Source organism: Manis pentadactyla, chromosome 16 (assembly GCF_030020395.1).
Source record: "Manis pentadactyla isolate mManPen7 chromosome 16, mManPen7.hap1, whole genome shotgun sequence".
NCBI classification, from domain to species: domain Eukaryota; kingdom Metazoa; phylum Chordata; class Mammalia; order Pholidota; family Manidae; genus Manis; species Manis pentadactyla.
In genome coordinates, this window is record NC_080034.1 from 60,792,223 (window position 1) to 60,813,775 (window position 21,553).

General features: G+C 36.6%; 1 protein-coding gene and 1 long non-coding RNA gene across 2 annotated transcripts in view; one reads left to right on the forward strand and one right to left on the reverse strand.

Annotated features, from left to right (window-relative positions):
• LOC130681371 (bromodomain adjacent to zinc finger domain protein 2B-like) overlaps positions 1–21,553 on the reverse strand; it is a 108,927-nt gene that overhangs the window by 9,712 nt on the left and 77,662 nt on the right. The window contains exons 17-27 of the mRNA XM_057494349.1: positions 19,987–20,241; positions 18,828–19,042; positions 17,888–17,962; positions 16,876–17,086; positions 11,893–11,955; positions 10,819–10,963; positions 6,167–6,777; positions 5,474–5,747; positions 5,142–5,297; positions 4,595–4,755; positions 76–386 (exon numbers count right to left, since the gene is read on the reverse strand). Of these exons, the coding sequence (XP_057350332.1) occupies positions 76–386; positions 4,595–4,755; positions 5,142–5,297; positions 5,474–5,747; positions 6,167–6,777; positions 10,819–10,963; positions 11,893–11,955; positions 16,876–17,086; positions 17,888–17,962; positions 18,828–19,042; positions 19,987–20,241 (2,477 nt within the window). The remainder of the gene's footprint in view (positions 1–75; positions 387–4,594; positions 4,756–5,141; positions 5,298–5,473; positions 5,748–6,166; positions 6,778–10,818; positions 10,964–11,892; positions 11,956–16,875; positions 17,087–17,887; positions 17,963–18,827; positions 19,043–19,986; positions 20,242–21,553) is intronic.
• LOC130681372 (uncharacterized) lies at positions 6,398–20,134 on the forward strand. Its single transcript, XR_008994486.1, has 3 exons — positions 6,398–6,471; positions 7,325–7,513; positions 20,005–20,134. It is a non-coding gene; the product is annotated as an uncharacterized LOC130681372 (long non-coding RNA).

Below are 21,553 nucleotides of genomic sequence, written 5' to 3' on the forward strand. Positions count from 1 at the left end.
ATAACAGGCGATAGAAAATAGGTTCCAATTAGCAAAGAAGCACAATAATTTTTCAAGTTAATTTCAATAACCTACCCGTCATCATCACCACTAGTGGATGGTGCAGGAGCAGGGACAGTAACTGTGCCCACATTATCCAGTTTGATCTGAATGGTGGTACTTAAGGGGCTCTTCAGATACCTCCTTTCAATGTTTCGCTCCAACTCAGACAGCCTGCTTACAGCTATATCTAGGGGGTTGTCGCTCTTCCGCTCTAGTGCATGTGCACTGCTTTCTTCTTCGCCAGTAAATTCTCCATTGTGCTCCTTGCACAAGTTAGAAAATGACTTATGTTCAAAATAGACCAAGTCCTCCCTTTCTGATGCCGGTTCTGGACACATCCAACCCTATATACCAAGAGAGTAATGTTATCATGGTTTCTTCTTAAAATGCCTGAAGGGTGAGTTACCTTTACTTAAAATACAGAGCCGACACCAACAGATCTCAAGGATCATTACTACAAGTTTTTACCTTGTGTTTCCTAATGCTAGGTAAAAATAAGAAAGAAAATTATTAAAAAATTAGAAGTTTGAAGAAGAAAATTTAACAACTTTTGATATTATGAGAGGTAGAGTGGAGATCAGCCAAGTATTCCGAGGGGCTTCACACCAACTGCTGGTTCTTTCACGCGCCCACTTTAAATGGGAATCTCTCGACAGCAGGGACTTTGTGCCTCCTGTTTTTTCATTCCTTCCGCCACTCCTCCTACGCAGGCCCTTGTGCTGCCCATCCTGGTCTCAGGAGCTCTGCATGAGCTGCTACATTTGCCCGCAGAGCTTTTCCCCTCTCCTCTGCCCCTAGTTACTGACTCCACTCATCCTGTGGCCCTCACGTGAGAATTTATTTCTTCAGGGAACCCTTCCCTGACCTCTTTTAGGAGGCAAGCCTCTCTCTTACAGACTCTCATAGAACCATGTGATATTCCATACCTGTGGCAGTCACAATCTGATACTGCTGTAATTATTTAATATCTTTCTACTTCTAAATTCCCTGAGGGCAGGGACCATGTCTACTTTTACTCATTTCATCTCCAGCAGTGGGAAGGCAAATATTAGACACTCAAAATATATGTTGATTGAATAAATGAATGGTCTTATAATTCAGCTTGCTTACAATGATCCTTTGGCTCAAAACCCTTCAGAGTTCCTAATGTTCAGTAAAGTCCAGTTTTACCATGACATTCAAGTACCTCAATCTCCCTCTTTCGCTCATATTCCCATTCAGGCATCCTACACTGCAATCAAATTCCATGACTTGTCACACCACAAACATGTCCTGAGCTTCCTGATCCTGGTGCTCTGCCCAGTTATTAACTCTTCCTAGTAGCACTCCTTGTTCTCTGTCAAAAGCTTCTCCATCTTCTCAAGTTCCATCTGGACTTCTACAGGCAATCTTCCTTGATCTTTCCCCTATGTTCACCAGAATCAGTATATTCCTGTCCTAAATTCATGAATGACTTTGTACGTCTTCACAATCCGTTACTAGATTCTGCAGGGCTGTATACATGTATTACTGCCCTATTGTACGGAATGCTTTCTGAGGGCAGAAATCACATTTTATTCAACTTTGTGGTGTCCACTCTGATGTAGAATAGGTACTTTGTAAAAGCATATTCAGTAAAAAGTAGAATGAACATGATTCTTTTTATTAAATCTCTAGAGATAATTATTTTTCTTATATATCAGAATTCTTTCTCTTTACTATTCATTTTTAGAAAGTATGGATGAATTTATAAAGGGTACATATACATTATTGCATCATATATGTCATAACAAATGAACCTCAGTCCCGTAGTTTGGAAGGGATCCGAAATTGCTAAATCAAGGGAATCCTATAAATGTAACACATCTTGACTTTTGCAAGGCAAAAGACAAGAAAATGAGGACTGGATTAGATTTTGAGAAGGTGGATGGTTGAAAATTGTCTGCAAAGCCCTGTGACAGACACAGCTTGCCACCTCAGAAAAGGTCCTCACTGCCACTGTCCAAGGGCTCTCTCTTATTTGGCTTGTCATGTTAATATACTTGTGAACAGCTCAGTTCAACTATTAAATATGCAGGTGACTTAACTAGGAAGGAAGTTTAATATTGTGTATGACAGGACTGTGATAAAAACAGTTTCATATGCTGAAAAATATACCCAAATGAAATAAAAATAGAACAATGATAAATGTAAATTTCAGCTTTGAAGTTTAAGCAACCAATGAAAGAAATATTGAATATGATGCAACACACTTAAAAGCACAATGAAAGATGCAGAAGGATTTTTTTTCTAATAATGCATACTCAGTTTAGCAACGGTATGGTTTGGATGTTAAAAAGCTAGTACAAATTGGCCTGAAGAGAAGTATAGTGCCAGTTTAAGGGAAGTAAAAGTCCCATGAACACATTAGGCATCTCTGTGTATAGTGAGGGGTACATTTTAAGAATATAGACACTGGTGTTTAATCAGAAGAGAATCGTGCGCCTGGAAATCATTTCACTGGACCGATGGCTGAAGGAATTAATCAGCTTATAAAAGAGAAAACTGAAAGAGAGACACAGGAACTGTGTTTACAGGAGCTAGAAGAGTAATTCGGCTTTCTACAGAATCAGGACTAGATTCTTGCAGATTTTCCTACAATATAAAACAGAATTTCCGTATTATCAGCAATATTGAAAATAGAAATGAATGCATCTAAGTAGTACCAAGGCCACCTGCTTAATGTGTCTTCACAATAGCTAGTTCCCAAGGCTGACCACATACATATTTTGTTTTTAGGAAAAAAATCATTTAAATCTTTTATAGATGGTAAAATGTTTTGTGGTTATTTCCATCACCTGTTGTTTTAGATTCCTCAAGACTAATATAATTATAATTCATTTCTTTAAAAATCCATAATAATCCCATAATACTGTATTAATAGGATGTTAAGAGCATCTCACTTAAAAAACCAATTTCATTTATCTTAGCTAGTGAGAACACGGGCAAGAACATCTAAGCAGTCGGTAATGTGATAAGGTCAATAAACCAAGATCTCAGTATGTCGCCAGGAAAACGTTAGGCCCACGCTCTGACTTTACATACAATTTCAAAAAGCTGATGATATGCTTTCCCAACCAACGGCCAATTAGAACCGGCAAATTAAAACCAGAGGGAGATGTTTATTGGAGGAAAACAGGGATAGTAGAACCAACCAAATTCAAACCAGCAAGTAGTAACAACCAACCATGAGAGATGATGAAGACAGACTATGAAAAGCAGATGTAGTAGTTTAAAAGGTAAAGCACACTAGGGCCTTTTAATTTACTGTAGGGGCAAAATCCCTTCACAGTCCCTGAGGGAATCATTACCCAATAATTGGTCTTCATACTGATGATCCGGTGTCACCAAGAGAATTTAAATCAAACTCACTATTCTCAATTTAAAAAGGCAGGGTAACGGTAACCTAAGCGATCCAACACACATGTTAAAAAATGATGGCACTAAATAGAATAATTTTCAATTCTCCAGAAAATTAACTTGGGTAGAAGAAAGAGTTCATTTGTTGAAGATGCCAGATAAGTGAGGCATTTTTATATTGTATTATAGTACCAGGAGGAGGATACATATAGTTTGCTAGCACAATTTCAGTAAATGATAAATTTTTGTTTCCCTAAGTTGGTAACTATGTCTGTGGTAAAAAAAGGGACATTTTGTTAGCTCTGAAAAAATGACATTTTTTGAGATGAGATCCTCCAAAGTTTCTGAATGCCAGTATTAAAGTAATTAATGCAGCTAATTTGTAATCATGGTAGAACAGTATCATGGCATAAGTCTCACATTCTGAGTGAAATATGAAATATTCAAATTACACAGAAACTATATTTTCTAAGCCTTTTCAAGTGTCTGTCTCATGCTTATTCATCATCCATCCATTTATTCTCAGAGACATCACATTATCAATTGAGAAGAGACATTTATATTCTTTTTAAAACCAAAATTTTTGCACAAAGGTGAAGCTTTTCTTTTGTTTTCCTTTTAGTTTCAATCATGGCTGTGACATGGTAATGCCCAGTCAATAAATAATTAAAACTTTACATATATACATAGGATGTGAGTATGTGTAGCACAACATAACGTATTTTAAAATTAGCAGTTTTAAATCATAGAGTGAAAGTTCAACATGTAACATGGCTATATAACACGCCTTGCATACAAGACAATTACCAGGCACATACGAAACATTGCAGAAGTAGTTTGCCATTACATTTATCGTGGTTGAAACTATGAAATCCTGCTTGTGGTGAAGAACTGTAGACCAGAAATGGTATTTTTCATGCCACTGAGGAGGTGGGCAGGATTTAGTAAGAAGAACTCGGAGGACAGAGCTGGTTTGATCCCACATTTAGCCACTTACTATATTATGACCACTGACAGGTTACTTACTCTGAGCCTTGTTCCTTACCTGTAAGACGGGGGGAAATTAATCAAAGTGAGAACATTTAGCGCAGTAACTGGCATATATCAGGCATACAATAAGTATTAGTTACCTTCCATTATTCTAAAAACAGATTTTATTCCAAGTCAATTTTACCTTTACTTGTAAACTTGCTGATGTGACTCTCCTTTCCAGATCTTCTACCTGTTGAAGAATCCTCAAATCCACTTCCATTGCTTGTTCTTCTACTGACCAGTTCTCCACAATATCTCGAGTTACCTGGTTTTCTTCATTGTCATTTAATTCAATAATAGCAACTATATTTGAAAGGAAATTTATTTTAAAATCCACTTTCTCTCTCAATGATTTCTTCCAGAATGTGAACGAAATTCCAGGGGTAACACGTACAAGTACATTTAACACACACAAATTCACTTGTGAATAAGCAAGGCAGCTGACTTTTGCAAAAGGAGGAGTAACTACTCTTCTTTAGAAACAGAACAGTATGTCTGCAGGTTGTAACAAACTATCAAAAGTAGTACCAATTTAAGAAAATGTAAATTGTTTTTGGGCAAAATAGGAAAAAAAAAAGCCTATTAGTAATAAATTAAGATTAAGACATCCTAAAATATGCTTTAAGATGAAAGAATTAATTCTCATAACTAAGCAAGAGAGCAGAAATAAATCTCTTTTAGGTGCCCACCATCCTTATTCTCGATGCAGGCTTGAGTGATGTAATCCAGGTGTTTCTGAATTTGTTTTTGTAATGCCTTTTCTCTTATTCCTCTGGGATGTAGCACTTTGAGCAAAGCTTTTAAATCCTCTGGGTCAGTAATTCTCCACCAGCCAAACTGCATTTCTAAGCCAAGATAAACATGTAGGGCATTTACAGATATTCAGAATATGAATTAATGGCATGATACAAATGAAAAAATTTATAACTATATAAAAGCATCAAAGATTCAGCTATAATATAGAGATCTGTAACAATACAATAAAGTAAGTGGCTACAGCAAACCCTCTCAAGGTACCCACCTTCTGGAATAGGCTTTGGACTAGGATAATCTACTGGTTTGGCTACTTCAAGAGCTGCAGGTTGAGTCGAAGAGACTTTTTCGTTCTGTGGTACTGGAGTCTCACTTCCATTTGACCCAACACAGGGAGTCAAGAATGCATCAGTGTTTCCTTCTGACAGTCCCAACCCTGATCCCACACTAGGGACAGGTGGTGGGAATGGAATACTGGAAGTAAGCACGCCTGTGGGCCACCCACAAAACTGGAGTCCCATCACTGGTACTCCACTTTTCATCTGGAAAAAAGAAAGCATTTTAAAAGTAGAACAATCTAAGAAGTCAGGAAAAATGTTTAGAATCTGAAATTTTTAAAATTCTGAAAAAATATTTTCAATTACCTCAATTGGAGGAAAACTAAATACAATAGCAACAACATTAAATTCCATCTTATTTGCTCCCCAAAGTAATTTCCCTTTTAGAAGTACTGTAACAGTAACAAGTTACAAAGTTATAAAGGAAGGCTTTGCCTTAGACTCCTAGAACCCAGTAGTTCCGATGAAGCCTGGTGATAGACAATTCTGACTCTCTTCAGTTCTCAAACTGTGGCAGGAATAATACTGTAAATATTCAACTGATTCTCCTTTAGTGAAAATTTTCATGGACTCAGACGTTAAATACAGCAACATAAAAATGAGTTACAATTAGTAGCACTAACCTGAAGAGGCGATAAAGCAAATGGGTTTAGGCCAACAGGATTTTGAGCAGAAGATGACCCAAGAAGAGGAGCTGGGGCAGGCAAAGGTGACTTAGAGGGCAGCTGGGCCTGAGGAGTTGGCGAAGAAGCAGTTGGCGCATCGGCATGGGTAAGGGAAGTGTCCTCCCAAGGTGTTCTTGGCAATAACAACTGGTCACTGGGGAGAGGACTGTAGACCTTGCCTGCACCACCTGAACCAGTACTGAACAGATTCGAGTCTGTCTTTTCCATGCTGTTCTGTGTCACTGTTGGCAGCATGCTGCCTGGTGAGTGTCTCCCATGGTTCTGGTGAGGCAGTGCGCACCCATCTGCACCGCTCTTTGGTTTGGGGGTCGTTACATCTGACTCAGGAGGCACCTTAGCTACTTCTAAAAGCTTGCTTAATTTGGAAAAAGAGCCAGGTTTCTGAAGAATTAGATTTGTGTTATCTTTTTCGTTAGGATCTTCCTTTTGCTCACAATGATCCGGATTTGAACAATTTAAAGTGTCGTCAGAAGTATCAAATATTTCTTTGATCTGGATGCTTTCTGCTTTTTTTAGTTTTTTTCTTTCTTTTGCAATTTCTTTCAGCCCTACAAAATCCAAAAGCATTACGAAGATCAGTTCCTCTAAATCAAACCATACTATATTTGTTGCTATTTATCAAGTCATATGCATAAATACTTTAACAAATTTCTCTAGCTTACTTAATACTCTTCATTTTTTTCTTTTATAGACTAGCTTGTTATGTTCATTGGAAAAAATTATGTAATTTTGTAATTAACCACAAAAAATTACAATAATAAAAAATGTTAAAAGCCATAATATACAAATTACTAACATTTTTGTATTAATTTTTCCAGGAGTTCTCTATGCACACATGAAATCCTATTTTACAGTTTTCCAACCTGTATGTTTTACTGAATAATACTCTTTAAATATTCTGATGTGTCAATAAATATATACCTATACCATAAATTGTAATTACTATATTCAGTGGAATATATCATAAAAAATCAATCTTCTATTGATAGTTATTAATAGGGTCCAATTATTCATTATTATAAACAATGCTATAAATGATGAATGATCTTAGAGCTGTGTCCTTGGATTTTTTTTTCTCCTGATTTACTTCCTTAGGATATATTTCCAGAAAAAAACTGAGTCCTAAGATATTACTTTTCAGAGTTCTTGAAATATATTGTCAAATTGCCTTCCAGAAAGTCTAGATCAATATACAATCATACTTACACAAGAGCATCTGTTTGCCTACACCCTCAATGAAACTGAAGACTATCAATAACTTTTGTCTTTGGCAATATCCGGGAGGTGAGAATCTAAACTATATTTTTTTCTGATCATTAATAAGACTGGATATTTTTCTGTAGGATAATAGGTATTTCTCCTTTGTGATCTTCTTGTCCATATTTTTTACCAGTGTTTTAAAAATAATTTATAAGAAGTGTTAGAAAAATATAAACCTACTTTATTTAATTTGAAAAACGATGTATGTTCAAGGTAAAATATTCAGTAATGAGAGGATAAAGTAACCCTTTCCTGCCCTACTCCCTCAGTTCCTATTTCTAATCTTCAGATGTAACTGGTTAATCAATCATGTCCATACATCCTTTGGGAAATCTTACATGCATGCATATGACTATTCGTTTGTGCTGTTACATAAATGGGATGCTACTGTTTTCTGCAACATTTTTATTTGGATAAAATCCAAATGCCTAAGCAAGGCCGCCAACACTGTATGATCTGGTTCCTGAAAACCACTCTTGTCCTTGCTAACCTTGCTCACCTTTCTACCTTTTTTCAGCTTCTCAAACATGGTAAGTTATTTCCTTTCTTGGGGCCTTTGCACTGGGTGTTCCTCTGCCTGAAATCCTGTTTTGTTGACTGGCTCCTTATCCTTCATGTTTCAGATTAAGTATCACTTATTCACAAAGGTTTTCCCTGACTACTCTATTTCAAGTAGGGTCCCCATCTTATTATTCACCTTAGAATATCATCATCCTATATGTTTCTTTTGCAGAATTTACCATTATACACATTAACCTGCTAATTTTTAAATATTTCATTCCATACCCCACCCACACACTACAATTTAACTCAACAAACGTTACTTAAAGGCAGAGCAATGTTTATATTGCTTTAACAGGATCCCAGCTACCTAACATGGTGGCTGCTATGAAACTGGGGCTCAATAAATACTTTTTGGATGATGAAATAAAAGGATGACTTTACTATTTTCACTATATACCTTAGATTGCTTTCCATGGTGAAACATAGAACTGTACCACATTTTCCTTCAATCAGCTGCATAATATTCTTATATGGATATCATAATTTATTTATTCATATATCCAAAGCTCGCAAATTTCCTTAATTTTGTACAAGTTACTAGCTAGCAAGGAAGTACTAATATTTGTGCTTGATTTATTCTGAGAACTAGTATCTCGAAAATCACTTTCATATATCCAAAAACAAACAGATCAACCAACCACACTAGGTCTGAGACTAGTAGGGGATTTCGGAAGTGATACATTTTAATAGCCTATTCATGGGGTCATTAACTTTAATAACCAAATTCTTACTTATAGACAGTTAAACCTCTCATTAAAATGTAAACTTATTTTTAAAAACTTGGAAGTTTATAAGGATGTTAAGTATACAGAGATTTTTTAGATAGTTTTTCTATCACCGATTTCACATAATCCCCTGTTCTTTCCAGCCTTTACTATGCTTCCAACAGACACTTAGGTTGGTCCCCTATCTTGGCTATTGCAAATAGTGCTACAATGAACATGGGGATGCAGATACTGTTTTGAGTTTACATTTTCATTTGTTTGGGTAAGTACCCACAGGTGAAAGTGCTGGGTCATATGCTAGTTCTAACTTTTTTGAGGAACCTCTATACTGTTTCCAATAGTGGCTGCAACAATTTACATTTCCAGCAACAGTACCCAAGAGCTCCCTCGTCTCCACATCCTCACCAACACTTATTTCTTGTCTTTTTGATAAGAACCACTCTAACAGGATGAGGCGATATCTAATGTAGTTTGCATTTCCGTGACAATGAATGATGCTGACCATCTTTCCAGGTACTTGTGGCCATCTGTGTGTCTTCTTTGGGAAAATGTCTATTGAGATCTTGGATTATTTTGCTACTGAGTCATATTTGCTATTGAGTTCTTTATATACTTTGGGTATCAGGCCTTTATCAGATATATGATTTGCATATATTCTTTCCCATTTAGTAGATTGCCTTTTCATTCTGTTCATGTTTTCTTTTGCTGTTCAGGGGCTTATTAGTATGACAGTCCCACTTACTTATTGATTTATTAGTTACTTAGTTTATGTTTTCCACGCTTTAAAATATTTTTACGTTTAAATATTTTAAGCAATCAGTTAAAAAAAGAACTCACTACACTCTCCTGTTTAATTAACATTCTGACCCATCCATATCAATCTTTAAAAATAAACACAACTGAAGCCTCTAAGTGCCCTCCCTGATTCTATCTCTATCAGCAACTTTTACCCTGGGAAGGCAGACCATGACTTTAATGCATCATTCCAACACACGATTTTATACTCATTCTTCATATACTTTGAATCCACAAGAAATAAATTACTGTGCAGAAGAGTAACACTGCTTGTTATATGCCAACAATATTTACATGCCAGCCACTATTCTAAACCATTTTCAATTATTAACTGTCCTTTGTGCCCCAAGGGTAGTTACATTGTTATATAGTACCTGTTCTAGACACCTATGTGATTAATCAGTCCCTCCTTTACATTGGACTGTTAAGCATCTACATGGATGGCAGGGACTAATGTTTTGTTTATCTTTGAACCTCCAGTGCCCAGAAATGCCTGGCACATACTGAGTATTCAAAAAAAACGAGTTGAAAGAAGTTTTTGCCTCCCTACACCACCCTGGGGCAATGGCTACATGTAAGCACTGACTTGACACTGTGGCCCCATCAGAATCTAAGCATTTGAAAATGCCCACATAGTATTCTGAAACATTCAATTCAAGACAGTTTACTGGGCCTATAAACGTACTGTGTACTGCGCTAGTTAATTTAACAGAAACGGAGCCAGAAAAGCATAGTCTAAAGGTAGAATATGAAGGATGTGTGATAATACTTAAGAAAGTAGGAAGTTTAATGGAGAAGAAGGTAATCACAAATTTCAAACACATACAAGACTTCAAGATGAATGAGTCTTAGGCTAAGGGTCTTAGATTTAAGCAGTTTACCTCCAGGGCTACCGTCAGGATGGGTGGTTGCTGCAAAGGTTAAATAGTAAAGCACATGTTGGAAAATTTGACAGTGGGAAGGAAGAGAAACGGAGCAGCAGCTACACAGTACAATACAGGTAAAGATGTGTCCACTAAATGGGTGGATGTCAGAAAGTGCAGAAGAAGAAAAATCATGGACTGGAAAGGAATATTTATCAGTGAAAGGGGCATTATGAGTTCAAAAGAAATGAAAAACAAGGTTTTACAATGTTTATCCACAATGCACACTTGATTCTGGAAGCACACAATATATCGAAGGAGTAACAGGGTTTTAAAACGTATGGTTTGTTATATTACTTTGTAACAGATTAATGGCTCCTACCTGCAGCGCTCTCCATGCCTTCTACAAAAATCCCCCCACACTGGGGAAAAATCCAGTACCGACGTCTGTAACGATCCTGGCCAAACATCATCGAACGTAAAGAGTGAGACGCATCAAAGAGCTCCCTTCTGTACTGACTCTGTTGCTGTTAAAAAATGATGCATACAATTACGCTATGGGTGTTAAGCGTTTTAAAAATTGATATTTAAGTGACTTTATACTTATCATGGCTTTAGAGCAGCTAGATTTCACTATTGAAGAAAGGCAGCAAAAGAACTAATATCACACGTCTGACTTCAGTTCCAGTAACAGTTGTAAAGACAGAAATTACTTTGAGGGTAATTAGAATATTTTTGTTGCCAAGGATTAAAAATGTTTTGTTTTATTAGATATCTTATAGTAAAGCATGTCTTATATTTGGTAATAAACAATGTGATCAAGTGTTTCACTGAGCCAAAGAAAATTGGCTCAATTCTAATGATTACAGTGTGTAACAAATAACACTCACATATACCTGTATTTGCCAATTTTTATACTCATGCTGCAAACCTTAGGCAGCATATGACTAAATTTTGGAATAATTGTGTGATGAATCTAATGACATAAAATGCAGATATCTCATAATACTAATCCTGAAATACTTCACTAATGCTACTGAAATTCAGTTTTACATGGAAAGTACATACATATACAGTTTATAGATCCAGTGCAAATAAAACCCACAAATACACTAATGTAAAATAAAACACAGGATGCTGAAACTATTACCATGAAATCTGACTGAATTTTAAAGTAATGAATTCCAAGAAATAATTTATTGATATTTTGTATTTAAATAAAGAGCTAAAGAATATAGCTCTTGATTAAGTTAGTACCATGTCTTAAGAGGGAGGCCTTTAACATTTGGCAAGAAACTTTTACAGTTTAATTGTGAGAATGTTTCTGGAGCTCTCCATTTTAATTACTTACAAGAAGCTTGCTTTTATTTAGCAGTCAGAAAAAAGGAATCCCATACAAGGTGGATTTTTAAAACACTGCAAAAATGATGTACGCTATAATCTGAAAAGTGCTTACTTTACTCAGCTTTTCAATCTGTTTTTCTAGCTCTTCAACACTTGCTGCTTGGTCACCTTCATCCTATACATGACAAAATACTGTATCATTTACCGGTTTTAAGATTTATTCAATCAATCAGTGGATATTTAATGAAGGCCTCCTATATGCAAAGCACTAGGATAGGCCCTATGGAAATGAGTAAGCCTCAGCTCTCGGTTCTTTGTAAACTAATAATCTGGTAGGGAGACACATGCACATCACACTATGAAAATAAAAACCACTACACAGAGGAAGCCATAGAGACCCCAAAAGAGGTAGACATTTAAGAGTCATGGAGTTCAGGAGAGGGTGAGATTACTTTTACTGGGAATCTTTACCAAGAGAGGCTACATGGAAGAAGTTGTGTCTTAATTAGCTACCAAAGAATGGTTCAGATTTGATCAATCAGAGAAAGGGCAGGGCATTCCAGAAAGAGTATGATGTATCTTGATATGAAAGGTACATGAAGAGGTAAGACAGGAGATGAGGCAAGGATGAGTTCAGGGTTAAACAATCTAGAGCTATAAATGCTTGACCATGGTCAATAACGTGATCCTTTGAGGGAGGTTAAACGTGAGAACTATGCTTACAAAGATAATACAGCAATAGTTCTAAGATGTCCTGGAGCAGGGAAAGGATTAACATTGTCAAATCTGGTTAGTATTCCACTGCAGTGATTCAAGAGGGAGGGAGAATGTGGGACTCACATAGGTAAAAGAAACAGAAATGGAGAAAAGCAAATGGATGTAAGAGATTATTACCTAATTAGAAATGTTAAGTCATGGCAACTCATGGGTATGAGGCAGAGAGGGGTGAAGGAGACAAAGGAAGGAGTAAATTATGGTAAGAGTTTAAATCTGGGAGACTGCAAAAATACTGGTACCATTCACTGAAGGAGTCATTTTTAGGGCAAAGAAGGTAAATTGTATTTTGAACACACTGAGCTTTTAGAAGAAAAATAATCCCTACAATATATATTACTAATTTCATAAGTGGTACTTTACTGGTGATTACATGAAATTTTTCACTCTAGAAAATAAATATAGGAAAACAACCACCAAATTATATGTTTTAGAGGGAAAGCATCAAGTAAAAGGTACATGTATTTTCTTTGTATCTTAGCCACGCTACTTCCTATGGGCAAACTACTTAACTCTTCTAAGACTATTTCCTTACCTGTAGATTGATAACATTTCCTGTAACATGGGGGCATCTGTGAGGGCTGAGAAGAACAAATCTGAAAGTAACCAGCAAACTTCCAGGCACACAGTGTGCAAACTGGTTACTTTCCCTCTTTCTGAAAATTGTATCTAGAAAATGCAGGTAACCTCTTAGGTTTAAAAAAGTAACATTTGTTTCTGGTGCTCATTTTCTAGAAGCATTTTTAAAAAGCCACACTGCCGCCAGCCACTCATGAGCAGGTATTTCTGGATGAGTATAGTTATCTCCCCAACAAAAGGAAATGAAAAGAAAGCCTCAGTAGCTTTAGTATTAGCTATCATTTATCTACTTCTCATCCAGTTTAGGGGAGCAAGTTACAGAGGCATTTAGGCATACTATTTGTGCTAACAGTAACACAATTTCTACTTCAGGAAAGAAGCCTTAAAAGAGAAAAGGCCCAATGACCCTCAAATAGATAATTACATTACATGTCTGTATGGCTCTAAAGTGATCTTTTGACTCACAGGGCAAATGTTTGATAATATGCTTACACAAAAATACAATTCAAGCAACAGTAATAAAAAATACTTGCAAAAGACATCAAAGTAACTATGTATCAGTCAAATAAACTTAGTGCTGTTTCTAAGACTCTCCCTAAGATGAAAAGGAAGTAAAGTGTCTACTAAGGTTTGTTTAAAGCAAAGGAGTTTTGACTAATAGTCCTTATAATTTTAAGAGATGTGTAGAACTTGAAAGGTCAGAGAGAAAGGTAAGGAGACTAGGCACAAAGAACTTGTCTCTGCCGTGGTTCTCCATGATTTCCCAACCAAAACAGAGGCCATTGTATGTCCCTGTGTGTCAAAGTTCAATCATCCACGTAACCTGTTACCAGGCCAACTTGTGAAGTTAGAGCTCACGTAGGTTTCAACACAATTCTAAGGTTTAGGTATACAGACTCCATGTGCTGAAGGAATGAGGAGTGTGGAGAAGAGGGAATCATCTTTGAGACAAAGGGGGATGGACTTAGTCAAGGGCAGGACCTTCTAACTGAAAGCGATCACACGGGTCTCAAGGGAAAGGCTCCCTGAAATGCATCTTCCAGGGAGTTTTAATTCCTGGCACTCTCCCTAAACTTTAATCAAGAATCTAAACCTACTTTTTGAGGAATAATGTATCTATCTTATCATTGGGCTCATTAAATAGTTAAATTTTTTAAGACAATTGATAAGTGGCTACCAGTTCTTCATCATAACAGATAACTCTAAAATCACTTAAAAGAAATGTTATTTTGACTTGTTAGGTCCTAAAATTATATTAAAAAGTTTTTAAACTGTTTTCTCACATTAATAACATATACATTTGCCAGGATTTTGCTCAATGAAACCCTATAATCTAACTATAATTCAATTAAAAAGTCACTTTAAATGATACATGTGGTTAAGAGACATTAATCATATTTAAATAATTAGTAACAAATTTTAGTAGTGTTTATCTACCTTGCCCCGTTATTTTCTTTATATCTTCAACCCCCTCTCTTACTGACTCCCTTCAACCCGAAATCATATTTAGCCTTTCACATCTGAGTAATCCTTGGTTATCTGTCCCCCTTCAGGAACCACCTTTTCCGCTGAGGCACAATGCTTACAGAAGTCATCTCACCTCCTCACCTTCTATCGTTCTCGATCCGTCGCCGCCCAGCTCCTGCTCTGACCCGACTAATGACTGTGCTGCCACTGGTCCCCAGTGACCTCTGCCTTGCCCGATCCCACAGACACTTTCGATCCTCATCACACTAGACTCCTGCTGCATTAACATTGTTTATCACTCCCTCCTTTTTGAAATGTTCAGTTTTCTTGATTTTTGCTACTACTACATGTGTAGAAAAGAGCTGACATTGCAGGTCTGACTGCTCTCCTTTAAAAGGCCTGCGTAAAAGGCTGGTCCCTGGCTGGTGTCTGGGAACTTGGATTTCAGAGGGTTTCCTCCCACGCTGATAGATTGGCTCACTGGAACCCAACTGTGCTAATGGGGTGTATACTGAACACCTGTTTTTCTCCTGGGAGTTTTATACTTGTCATAACTCATTCCTAGAAGACTTAAGCCCATCCTGTGTGACTCCACTGGGAAAAGACTCTTAACAGTGTGGGTCTGGTTTCCTCTGGGCTGTGGCTCACACGCCTTTTCTCTCTGCTGATTCTGATGTGTGAGTCTTCCTAGTGAGTCACTGACTCTGGTGATGGCCTCAGAGATCCTTGAACCATTACAGACACCTCCTACCTCTACGACTGCTCCTTCTTCAACAAGAAGCCCTACGGGATCTTCTGAAATATTGACATCCCCTGGGGTTCCAACTTCAGTCTACTACTCTGTTCCCTAAACCAATCCCCCTGTACAAAAATCACCCACCTCATGATTTTAAACTACTGTCTGTGTGAATAACTTCCAGATCTATATGTTCATGACTGAACTCATCTTTACGCTTCAGATTCTTATATCCAACTTACTGCAGAACTGCTGCAAAGGCACCTCAAACTTAAGATGTCCAAAATAAACCCACCATCATTTCTTGTCTTCCATTATCTGTTCTGCACTCCCCTCCTCCTCTATCATCTATTTATTCTGTTCCTCCTGATTTCTCTAACTCAGTTAATGGCAAGAATACCATGCAGCCTCCCAAACCAGATGGTCGGGAATCAATCCTACCCTTCCATCAACCTACCGGTTCAAATACTACTCATTCTTCTTCCTAAGTATTTACTGAAATCTTTTCCTCCTTCTTCCCAACTACCATCGGGCTCGTTTTGGACCCTACAACTCATCAAACTCTTGCAACATCTCCTCCTGACAGACCTTCCCACCTCTGATCTTGCCCTACCCCAAATCTACTTCTATTTTCCATGGAGCTGCCACAGTGAGCCACTAAAAAAAGCAAGTGTGACTCTGTCATTCTGTTACTTACAAAGAGGAAGCAATGGCTTCCTCCTACCAAAAAAGTGTAAATCCTAGTTCACAGTTGTTGCTAGGAGGCTCTCTAATAACAATGAAGCACTTGTCAGTCACTTAAGGCGCATCGTGGTTTCAGATTCCTATGTCCGTTTATGCTGTTCTTTCTGCCCAAGCACTTCTCTACGGGTTCTTCCCCAGGTTAACATTCAGCCCACCTTTTAGCCTCAGCCAGTGGGCCCAGAAAGCCTTCGTTGAGGACCTATTCCTCATAAAGGTTCAATACCCTTCCTTTCCGCCTGCCTAGCACAGAGTAAATACCACCGGCAAAGCAGTTAACATGTAGTACATTACATTTTCTTATGGCAAATCTTCCTCAGTGAGACTGCAAGTTGAGAGAGGACTTTCGGTACCCTACTCATCTTTGATCAAAAGTGCCCAGAGCGAGGCACATAATAAACTGACGCTTGAGAAATACATCAGTTTCACTAAATGTGATAATACTTTCAAGGCATCAAGTATTATACACATATAAGCTAGTATTTTACCAGAATGAAAGAGGATAACTGAAATTAAGAATCTACATGGTTCTTTGAAGAACTCTCAATATGTTCTATAAAAAGAAAAACTTGACTTTGTTTATTCAGTGTAAGCCCATCCCATGTGTGGGCAATTATTAAACTATTACAAAAAACTTTACGAGGTGATTGTTATAAATATTCAGTTTTCAGATGAAGAAACTGAGGCAAGCAAGCGTCAAAATGGAATTCAAACCCAAATTCACCTGACCCCCAAATTCTGTTTTCAGTATGTTATGTTACCTTTGTCAAGTAATAAAATCTACCTAAACTTGATTACCTCATCTTCACAGACATCAGTTTTCTTTCCTTTTTTGTCTTCCTTGTCTTCTTCCTCCTCCTCCTCGTTGCCATCAGCGTCACTGTCCCCGCCCTTCCTTCTTCGCTTGCGTCCTGCTGTGGGGGTGGCCAACACGTGCTGCTCTTCTCCAAGATCGATGCCACCTGAAGTGTCTCTCTTGCCTGCTTTCTTAGCATAAATGATTCGGAGCCTTTAAAATGTAACAAAATTATGATGTACAAGAAAACCTTCTCTTCATACTTTTTAGAGAAAATAACGTGAGTTTTAAGCAAAAATGCCTTATGGTGAGTAATAAGTCAATGGCAATAAAATTAGAATTAAGGAAATTTAAGAAATATGTTTCCAGAAATTACAGAATATATTGACTTTTAAGAATTATTCTGGATCTCTTTGGAATTAGAATATATTTAAAAAATAAAACTTAGCTGAAAAAATTAACTCTAGCAATGACCAATGATAATTCCTGACCCCATGCTATCAGACTGAATAAATTTCTGTTCAAATTATGCAAAGAAATATCCTCTTACATAGAAATTGAGTAATTTCAGCATTATATTTCCTGGTGGGAAACTAATTAAGCTTTAATTCTGAATACATTTGGATATTTTAGACTCTATGAAAGCAAACTTTAATTAGAAAGCAATTTTTAAAAGTGGCAGTTCTAAACAGATTCTACTTATGACAAAAGTAACTTGATAGCCAACAACAATCTTAGAAAACGTGATTGCTTGACTTCTTTGGGAGCAAAAATGTAAACTGACTTTTTTCTAAGTTTGAAGCATAAGATGTTCAATGACTCTAATTACAACTTTTGTCCATTGCAGACTCTCACCCTAGGTTTTATTAATTTCTTAATTCATCTTAATTAAGCTTTACCTTTTTTTATTTCTTACACATAATAAACTTTAAATTCTGTGTTTGGAATTTATGTTTTACTGGGGAATTTGTACAATGGGAAACAGTATACTAACTTTAATAAAACAGGACTTACTTGCGGAGTTTACCTTCTACCATCCATTTATCTCTCCTCAAGTTTGACATATAATCAGTGTTCTTGTCAATTTCACTGTCAATGCAAAAATTTATTAGAAGACAGAAATTAATCCATTATGCAGTATGTTAACATGGTGAGTAAACTGTTGCCATTTCTTGCTAAGTAAAAGTGATGTCAATGAGTAGTGAAAACAAGTGAAAAATTATATCAATACAGTATCACAGCTAGGAGATGTACAGAAGACTTAGTATGTCCACCAATGGTAGTAATGCATGGCTCTGAAATATACAGATTGATCCTTTTCCTAGAAAGGTAAAGAACTAAAAGTAACAATAATTGAAATATGTAAAATAATGAATAGAAAGAACAAGATGAATATGGATTTGTTCACCAAAACTTGAAATACTAGAGTGCAAAATTTACTTTGACTCTTAAATGTAAGTTTTTAAAAAGTACAATACATCAATAAACTAATATTAAATTGTTATTAGCACATAAAAAAATAAAAAGCTGGATAATTCTATTAATGGCTATGAAGGAAAATCAGGTAGTTATTTCTCACTGAAAGATGTCAAAGAAAGAAAAAATTCCGGATTCTTGCAAAGATGCTACCTTCTGGTGCCATAGTAAGAAAAAACTATTTTTATGTTTCCTTATATGAATAATTAACAGAATTATTAAGTAAACAAAATGGTTGCAAAGAACATGCAGTAAGATCCAAATTTTCTTTTCAACAGACTGCAATAAACACATTAAAATAGTAGTAGCAGTAGTCATCTCTGAATGGTGAGGTTAAGTGTAATTTTTTTTTCTTTGTGCTACTCTGTAACTTTGGATTTTGCATGGGTAATTTGTGTTGCTTTGTCATATAAATTATTTCGATGAGACAAATTGAGAACAGGAAGGAAGCGCCAGAGAAGTCTAGGCACGGGCTCACCTCACCACCCTCCTGCTGCACGCCAGCTCACTGATCAGGAAGGCCAGCGCCGAGGCTTTCTGGGCCGGAGTGTGGGCCTGGAAAGCCTTGGTCCTCAGGCTTTCGGTGAGCTCAGTCTGTCCACAACGGGCCTCCATAAAGATCTGCAAGATCTCGGAAACATTGTCTCGATTCATACCAACATTCAGCAAATGTTCTCCAAGAGCTGTTTCGGCCTATAAAAGTTTGGCATTTTTGTCAGTATTGATCCTAACCGTACAGAACATAAAAACAATTAAGATTTTTAAATGTTTTTATTATATTATCTATATATTACTGAAAAGGACTTTATTCACACTTTAAATGAAGTGAAGATAAAAACAGACAACAGATGACAGACAGGTATTTGAGTACTTGAGTCTTTCTATTCCTTCTTTAGACCCTTGGTTAACAGGCAGGAAGGAGAGTATGTGAACTGATGAGTAGATATCATACCTTCTTTGACTATAGAAACTATCTCAAGCTTTCTAAGGCTTTATCTAGGCATTCTATCAGTACTGGTTGCGGGAGGCCCAGGGGTACTACTGTTGTGTTTTCCAGCTCTAGAGTGTCATGGACTTTATTGTCTGGTATCCTAAATAGGAAAATGGAAAAACAAGCAACTGGTGCACCTGGAAACTTCTCTCTCCATCATATTATCTACAGCAAAGCTGACTGAAATGTGTATCTTAGCTGGAATTATGATCAATTTGAATTTCTTGAGTATCCACTGAGAGGTACAGAGTCTTAACATGCTGATCTTAGAGGTGCTGCCATTAGCCTCAATTGTTCACAGTGATTGAGAGCACACAGCATAATTTCAAAAGGCATACATAAATTTTAATTCTTTATGATTTATAAATTCTCTTTTGCTGATATCACTTTCCTTAACTCAGCTTGGTTTTGGCCAAAAGCTAGAGAAAAATAAGAGTAATCTGGGAATATCTACATTCCCTAGGCTTTATGAACCAGGTTTTCCTAGATGTGGACCATTTGCAACTGAAAGCAAATCTACACTTAACTTTGTGAGATGCGGAAAAAACTAGATCAGTGTATACACTCTTCTGCTAATATGCTAAAGCCAGTTATCAGTGCACTGAGGGTAAAAATTAAAATAATTTTTTGTATTTTGTTTTTTTACCTTGTATCCTGTAATTAGACCTGGATCACACACAGCAGCTGACAGGAGCCTCACAAGCAGGTCTTGTACTTTATCCATGCTGTCCCCTAGATTCAGCAATCCCTCTTGAATAATACTCAGGTTTGGAACATCAGTATTTCCATTAAAGCCTAAAGCTTTACCAAACTCTCCTAAGAACTGCAGCACCATGAGACAGTTTGAAAATGTACTTCCAGAGAGAACAAGTCCTGGAATACGAGGCAACTCTGGCAAAGGCTGAAAAATAAAATAAAAAACTAATTAACTAAAAAGGCGATGACTTCAGATCTTCTGAAATAGAACAAGTTGCTGTCTTTCTTTGCTCTTGAATTCTGCCAGTGGTTTTCCATCTAGACTGTGGATTCCCTGAGGGCATTTCTGCAACCCCATAGTACTAAGCACGGGATTTTGAAACCAAGCAACCATCAATAAATTTTAGTTGAACTCAATACGAACTCAGAATTCTGAAAAAAGAACACAATTTTAATTAACATATTGATAGAACATGGGTTACATAACTGGAGCAACATAAGAAATAAGCATTTCAAAAGTACTTGGCCATGGACATACTAAGTAGGGCACGTGTACTAATTTCTTCTAATGACAGAGACTGATAATTCACGCTTTTTTGGTAGCTCAGAAACTACTGTGTATCTATGGGCCGATGGGAGAATGGTACCATCTTTGGCTAATTAATGCAGATAAATTATTTGGTCCACATGACCAGAACCCATGATCCTATCAAGAACCCAGTTACACTGCAACTAATAGTCTCTAGGCTTGTAGCAAAACACTAATATTGAATTTCAACACTAAAATTAGAAAGCAGCCTCTTTTGCTACTTCTCAAATATGCTCACATATTAACATTTTAGTAACAAAGCTGTAGTACCAGTTGTCATGAATATTTAAGAAGTAAATAAGGCAATAGGGTCCATGAGACTTAATAATAGTATTTTAAATTTTGATTAGAAAAAAATGAACTTTTAAATATTTCTATTTCACTGGTCTTTGTTAAACAATGTTCCTCCACCCTGCAGTTACTGAAACAACTAACCAATGACCTTTTCTAGTAATACTGTGTGGAAACACAGAACGATGGATAATATCTGATAGCATACAAACCTTACATGTTCCATTTGAAAACCATCTAAGTCTGAATCTTTTTTCTTGAACCATATCAGACATACACATATCATATGATTAAAAAAATTTATATAACAAAGCTAACAAAAGTAAGGCTTAAAATGGACTTCTATATTTGATTTATTGCATATGGATTTAAACGGAAGTAACAAATTCAAGAAAATAGAGGTCATTTAGGATTTTTTAAAAATTGCTCACTGTGAGCCTACTAAATGTGTCAACTAACCTATGTACCCTCTCTGGACATAGGAAAATTTAAACATGCAGTTTTACTAAAAATAGTGTTTATACTTTTATTTGTAGTTAAAAGCATTTGTGCAAAGAATATTATTATAACTAAATCCCCACTAGGATATTTTTGCTTTAAGTGCTTTAGAAAAAGCTGAAAAGAGACAATCACTCTT